General features: G+C 48.1%; 1 protein-coding gene across 1 annotated transcript in view; it reads right to left on the reverse strand.

Annotated features, from left to right (window-relative positions):
- The window catches only part of CLIC2 (chloride intracellular channel 2), a 73,833-nt gene extending 67,320 nt beyond the window's left edge, over nt 1–6,513 (reverse strand). Inside the window, exon 1 of the mRNA XM_031944823.1 lies at nt 6,205–6,513. Coding sequence (XP_031800683.1) covers nt 6,205–6,261 — 57 coding nt within the window. The 5' untranslated portion in view covers nt 6,262–6,513. The remainder of the gene's footprint in view (nt 1–6,204) is intronic.
- Between the last annotated feature and the right edge of the window lie 735 nt (nt 6,514–7,248).

Raw genomic sequence — 7,248 nt, forward strand, 5'->3', positions numbered from 1 at the left:
TCCTACACATCCAGTTGGCGTTTGTGCTGAGGTAGCAGTGGGCCTCAGAGTTAGTGCCATTTCCCCTTGCCTTCCCCGGCCAGTACCAAAGCGAAGATTCCTTTTCCCAGGGCAGCCCAACTCAGGGTCTGAGGCTCAGATGAGGGCTAGAGAGGAACTTGGGGTAAGAAAGAATTGGGAAAGGGGCTACACAACACTGACAAATTTTGGGCTCCAAATCAAGAGAAGAATTCCCACACTGGCTCAGGGCCATGGTCTCCTCTCACTTCCCCAGATAGGGCCACTTCCCCCTCTTTATAGAGGCAGCCCCAGAAAATGTGTAGCTCCTCTCTGACCCTCCAAAGAGCACTTGCTCCTTAGACCCACCAACTCTCCAATTTCTGTAACGGTCACCTAAGGAAACGATAGCCTCACTTCTCTTTCTTTGAGTCATCATCACACCCAGTTCTTCCTGTCCTTCCTCTGCTCCAAAGCTTTAAAGGCTGCCTCAAGCTTTCCCCAAACTTCTCCCACCCTGTTCAACTTCCGTGGGGAAATTTGCTCCTCCTTGCTGGGAAATGCTTCCTTCATTTTCTCAAGCCAACTTGGTTGCTCACAAGTGCTGAAGTATTAGGCCCCAACAACTTTTGAAGAATGCCTGTTAAGTTTTGGAAGGACTTTCGTCTGTTTGTTGTTGACCAATTCTTTGGGGGAGAGTCCAGAAGCTCCCTGAAGACAAAAAGAACTTTGACCTCAAACTAGCCACCACTTTGGATGTCAGAATCCTTACCTTAGTAACCTATAGAATGTTCAAACTAAAAGAGGACCAAGAGATCATCCATTTCAACCTCTTCACATTACCGATGGAAAACTGGGATAAGTGAACATCGGAAACTGGCAAAATCTGAGCACTCTCCAGCAGACTGCCCCCATCACCTCCTCTCTTTTACTAATCTTCAACACTTCATATCTACTGCCCCCTTCCTTGTTTCCTCCAACCCCACCCAAACCCCCGTAGCCTTAAAAATCCCTCACTTGATCCCCATTACCAGCCATTTCTCTTCCCTTTGGTGTCCTTTAGAAAGCCTTCTACATTTGCTGCTTTCACTTCTTCTCTCTCTGCTTTCTGTTCTCATTCAACTGGAGCTGCTCTCTCCAAAGTTACCAATGACCTCTTCATTACCAAATCCAGTGACTTTTTCTCAATCCTCCTCCTTGACCTCTGTGCAGCCTCTGACGCTGTCCGTCAACTTTTCTCCTGCATTCTCCCTTCTCTAGTTGTTGTCACACTGCTTTCTCTTTTCTTTACTCCTACCTGCCAAACTAATCAATACTCAGTCTCTTTTGCTGGATTTCCCCCCAGGCAACACCCATAAAACCTGAACCTTTCCCAAGGGTCTGTCTTGGAAGACTCCTCTTTCTATATATTATTTTGCTTGTTATTTCATCTCCAAGCAAAGTGGATAGAGCACTGAGCTTAGACTCAGGAAGACTCATCTTCATGAGTTCAAAGCTGACCTTAGACATTTACCAGCTGTGGGATCCCAGGCAAGTCACTTCACCCTGTCTGTCTCAGTTTGAGAAAGCCCAGAGCCAAGAGATTGAAGTGGCTTGTTCATGGGGCAACCGGGAGGTCAGTGTTACTGGATCAGAGAGTACATATTGCAGAATAAGGGGTAAGAAGGCTGGAAAGGAAGGACAGGGCTGCTTTATGAGGGACTTTGAATGATACACAGAGGATTTTCTATTTGATCCTGGAGGCAAAAGAGACCCACTAGGGGCCTTTCTGTACAAAGCCTTTCTTGGTCCCCTCAACTCCCCAGCTCAATGAATGCCCTGAACTGATCTGCCATTGCTCCTGCCTATAGCTTTTTCATACAGTCTTGAGATTCTAAATAACCTCCCGGATTCCCAGATCTCTCAGCTCCCGTGTCCTCTCTTTGGAAGAGGACAGACTAAGCCTTTGTCCTTTAACACTCTCTGAATCGGGACTTGTTCCAAATGCTCTGGAAAACTCCTGGATTTCTTGTGGGATTTTGCTCTGTCTCTTTCTGTCTAGATGGAACAGAGCATGTCCTCTCAGTTTTGGTTGCCTCTGTGGTGGGGGGAAGGGGAACAGAGGGAACCTCATCCGTCTTTGGCAGCAGGCTTTCTGTATGGGGAAAGTGGACAAAGCAGACAGTAGGTGCATCCTGAACTGGGGGGAGTGAACAGAGCCCTAACATGGGAAGTGGGGAGGGAATGGAATTTGCCATTGGACATAACAGGAAGGGAGGGCACTCTGGGCACAAGGGAATACTGGAGGGGGGTGAGGGGAGAGGAGAACACAGCCAAGTTTTCGGGGGAAACCCCATTTTAGTTTTTCTTTCAGTGATGTGCTGATTTAAAGGACCATGGCATAAATCCCAACCTGATTAGTGAGACACCTCCCAAATGTCCCCTAAAAATTGGCAGGAGGGGAAGAAGAGAAAAGAAACTTAAACTACCATGTCCCGAAGGTAGTTTTTATTCCAGGTGCCTGAAAAGAATGGCCCCTTCTACCATCCCAAATCTAGTAAGAAGCAAGTGCCTGAGCCCTGAAAGCCAGGAACCGGCAACCGGTCGGCTTTGGAAATGATGTTGCTATAAAAAGCCTCGGATGTCTCAAAAGGGAAAAAAGCATGAAGACAGAAGAGGCTACCGGCCTAGCTACTCACTTGATGGGTGGCTAAAATGGATCTATTCGGAAAAAGTAGTACGAAACACCTACTGTGTGAGCTCGTTGCTGGGCATGGATAGCAAGTCAAGGTGGCTGTTTTGATAGCAAGTCAAGGTGGCTGTTTTGTGCTATTTCCCCAATATTGCTACTCCTCAGACCCAATGAGGGCATCACACAATAGCCAGGACATAGAGGCAGCCGCCCCTCTGGCCAAAGAGTCGTCAGTGGAAGCGTATAAACAGCAAAGTCTTGGTCTTTGGGTGCCTGGGAGTTACAGTGAACCGCTAAAGTTCAAACAAGAAGATGGGCAAGAAAAGGTGACTAGAAAACAAAGAAAGGTTCCAAACCCTTGGTCCTTGAGACTCATAACTGGGGGCTCGGGCAAAATCACTCTACGTACCCACCTTGATAATGAAGATGACCCTATGAGCACCAGCCTCTGCAGGCTATTGAAAGGGGCAATTAAGATAATATTGCCCAAACATAGTGCTGCTTGTGCTCCAGAAATGGCAGCTTTTATCTGCCCATTTTACAGTTACATGACTTGCCATTTGAAAGTAAAGAGAAGGATTTTTTAAATGGCTAAAGGGAAGGGGGTACTAGTAAATATTGAACAAAAGAGGACGCACGGAATTTTCATCTACATTAAAAATATATTCTAAAGTCTAGACAAACATCACATCAAGCACACAGACGCTCATCAGACTATCATTATTGGGAACCTGTGGAAGCAGGTTCTAGCAGCCCTCTGCCGGGAGAGTTGAGTGTCTGCAGGTAGAAGGGAAGGAGCCAGCGGAAAGAGAAAGGTTGAAAACGAGAGACAGAAAAGGAATCGGTGTCCATTTGGAGACTGGAAGACATGAATCATGATGGAGCAAAAAGAGCGTTAGCCAGGTCTTCTGCTGGAGCCAAGGAGAGAGAGCTGGAGGAAGCTGATGAAGACACTGAAACTGTTGAGCCTGAAGGAGTGTGAGGGGATGATGGGAGACTTGCCTTGTTTTGGTTGACTCCTAATATCATCAGATGGAAAGTAACACAAAAATGTGCTAGTTACATGGTGCTGCAGTGCATAGAGCCCTGGACCTGGAGTCATGAGGATCTGAGTTCAAATCCAGCCTCAGACACTTCCTAGCTGGGAAACCCTGGACGAGTCACTTAACCAGCTTATCTCAGTAGTTTCCTCTGTAAGATGAGCTGGAGAAGGAAATGGTCAACGGCTCCAGCATCTGTGCCAAGAAAACCCCAAATGGGATCGTGAAGAGTGAGACAGCATGGACACCACCACCAAGATGTAGTTGAAGGGAAGCTGATTTCAGTTTGATTTAAGGGAGAGACACTTGATTACTAGAGTTTTCTAACAATGGAATGGAATGGTTTGGTAGTCAACTCCTTGTGTTTGAAAGTTTCCCAGCAGTCTCCTTGGGCCAGCACCAGCTGTTTTCAACAAACAAATCACCAGTTCTTCCAAAAGCAAATATGCTAGCTTCTTGAGCCAGGAGGAAATCTGTCAGCTCGCCTCTCCTTAGAATGCAGTACGGAACATGAAAAATTCCAAGGGTGGCAAACCCACTGATCAGCAAGCCTTTCTTAAGTGCTTGGTGGGGACATGGGCTATCTCAGGGACTCTTGGTTTATCTCAACTATGACCAAGAGCCGGGGGAAACTTCCAGGCCGTCAGGCGGCCCCTCTGGCTCATTGTTTTGCTCACTTTAGCGGTGTTGCTGTAGGCCCCCCCTCTGCCTTCTAGGTTGAGGAGTACTTGGGTGCTTACTTCAAGAGTTCTTCACATAGCTAACTGGATACCAGCTTGATGGCGACCTGTAGCTGACCCCTGGCAACTACTTCATGGCAGGGAGCTACTTTGGCTAAGCTGTGGGGTGGGTTAATAGCAGCAGAAAGAACTGCAGAGGTCAGACTTTGGCTACTAAGCCCGAGGCCCCTAGAACGGTGGCTGTTGTTCTGGAGTACTTTCCCTCGGGACAGTGACTTCTGGAACCGTGGTATGGGTAGGTCACGCAACGTGGCATATAGATAGATGGATAGAATGCTGGCTTCTGCTGAATTTAGATCCACCTTTGCTGTGTGACCCTGGATCTGTCACTTCAGCTCTGAGTCTGGTTTTTTTTTTTTCCTTCTACAACACAGGGACGATAGCACGAATATATGTAAACCTTAAGGCACTAGTACATCAAATACTCGGACCCTAAAAATCGGACTACCATTATTGGGAACCTGTGCAAGTAGGCCCTGGCAGCCCTCTGCCGGGAGAGTTGAGTGTTTGCAGGTAGAAGGGAAGGAGCCAGTGGAAAGGGAGAGGTTGAAAATGAGACACAGAAAAGGAATAAATGTCCATTTGGAGGCAGGAAGACATGGATCATGACAGAGCAAAAAAAGCCCCAGCCAGGTCTTCTTCTGGAGCCAGTTTAACATCAGCTACGATTAGGGTCCCCACACGCCAGAGGAAGAAACCAGAGGCTGCATGCAGCATGGAAGGGACTCGTCCCAATCCCCAGCTAGCAACTTTTGCCAGTTCTCCGATGGCTCCGGTGGCCAATTCTTTGATGACACATAGAGAAAGTGTCCGGCATTAAGGGTCAAGCCAAGTAGAATGCTGGAAATAAGCAAGGGAAGAAAGGGAGGGCTTTACTTGCTGGCTTCCTTGTTCACTGCCTGGTACAAAACCAGAGCTGTAGGGGCTTTCCAAAGGAAACTTCAAGATCCAGCCCAAAGTGGAATTAACCTCTCCTCCCTGAGCCATCTTCTTCCCCCTCAGCCCCGCTGCTCCTTCTGATCTGTCTGGCTTCTCAGCTCTACCTCAGTGCTCGCTCCCTGCCTAGAGGGGTCGAGAGGGGCTCAGCTCACTCGGTAATAACAACACCTGAGAGATGTAGAACCACAGAAAGTTTGCAGATTGTGATTATCCCATCCCACGACTGCCCCGAAGAAGGTGTGGCATTTTAAACTCTATTTATCCCCTGGATCCCCACAACACACAGAGCTCTGAGCCTGCTGTCAGAAGACCTGAATTCAGATGTAGCCTCAGACAATGACTGTGTGACCCTGGGCAAGTCACTTAACAGCTGCCTGTTGGTTTCCCCATCTGTAAAATGGACATAATGCTAATCCCTACCTCCCAGGGTTGTTTTTTTAAAGCGCTTAGCAAGTGCCTCGGCACATAATAGCCGCTGTATAAATGTGTATTTCCTTCCTTCCTATTTTATAGACTAGGAAATGGACAATCAGACAGGAAATAACCTGCCCGGTCACATAGATAATGATGATGAGAAGGAGAATCAGAACCTTGTTCTTCCTCACTGTAAACCCACCATTTGTCTCTTCTTGCTAACTCGGAGTCAAGACAAACAACCAAGACTTCTTTCTGGAATGCCAAGGAATGATACTCTGAGAACCGTTCATCTCTCCAGCAAAAAAGATGGCCTCCCGATGCCCCCTACCAATCCTCCTTCCTTCTGCTGCCTCCCTTCTACCACCACCCTCCCTCCGAACGCCGGCCAGCAGGCACTCACCTTGACAAAAAGCTCGATCTCGGGCTCCTGTTTGGCGCTGGACCCCAAGCCTGCCATCTTATCTTGCTTTCTGCACTGCTGCCGGCTGCGAGCAGACCACCCCCACCAAAGCACAGAGGGCTATGTGGTGCCCAGGAAGCAGTCAGTCTTCTCGCAGTAGCCTCTGGCTGGGAAGGGCTAGGACTAGGGGCAGACCCTTTTTATCAAGATATGGGGTGACTAAACTTGAAACACTTAGGGGAAGTTCTTGAATTCATTTTCCTTCTTCCTGTTGACTTTAAAGTTTTCAATCAAGGAGGGGCAAAAGGGGGCGTGTATGGTGGAAGGGAGTGGTTGTTGCTAACCAGAGAGGTCTCAGAGCCATGACTCAGCATCACACAGAACACACACACACACACGCACGCACACACATGAACAGATTCAGCACATCCCTACAGATTTGCTTTTATCTGTCAAGTGGGCCAAATGCTATCCTGAAACCTCCCTCTGAGGTCTGGGCTCCAAGCCCAGAAAAGGACCTCTCCTATCTGTTCCTATAACCTGACATCATCCAAAAGCTCTTACAGGAAACAGGCCACCAGAGCCCTGGATTTTCTCAGGAAGGAAGGTCGTTTACCGAATTGTCCCATCCCAAAGAGGAAAAAACTATGTCCTTTCTCCAATTTCCCCGTCCCCTTCTCCACCCCAGCATTTCAACACACAGCACGCACATAGCCACGTCCGTCCTCGGGGGCTCTCCCCGTTAGCCGATAGGGAAAAGAAGTGGGGCAGGGAACAGAGATGGGAAGGGTCATTTCCCAGCCTGCTTGCAAATTTCACTTCTCTCCTGATGCTTGCCAACCCACTGAGCCAGTCAGATTTCAACTCCTTGGCAGTGGAAGGTGTGGTGGGCAACACTGACCCAGATGAAGTTCCCAGGCTCGGCTGGGCTAAAAAACCTGGAGAAAGGAAAGAAAGCAGAGATTCTAATAAGTTCAAGGGCCATTGAGAAAAGGAATCAGAGACTAGATTAATGTCCTCAAGTTGGAGCTGAACATCCTTTCA

Source organism: Sarcophilus harrisii, chromosome X (genome assembly GCF_902635505.1).
Source record: "Sarcophilus harrisii chromosome X, mSarHar1.11, whole genome shotgun sequence".
Taxonomy (NCBI): Eukaryota; Metazoa; Chordata; class Mammalia; order Dasyuromorphia; family Dasyuridae; genus Sarcophilus; species Sarcophilus harrisii.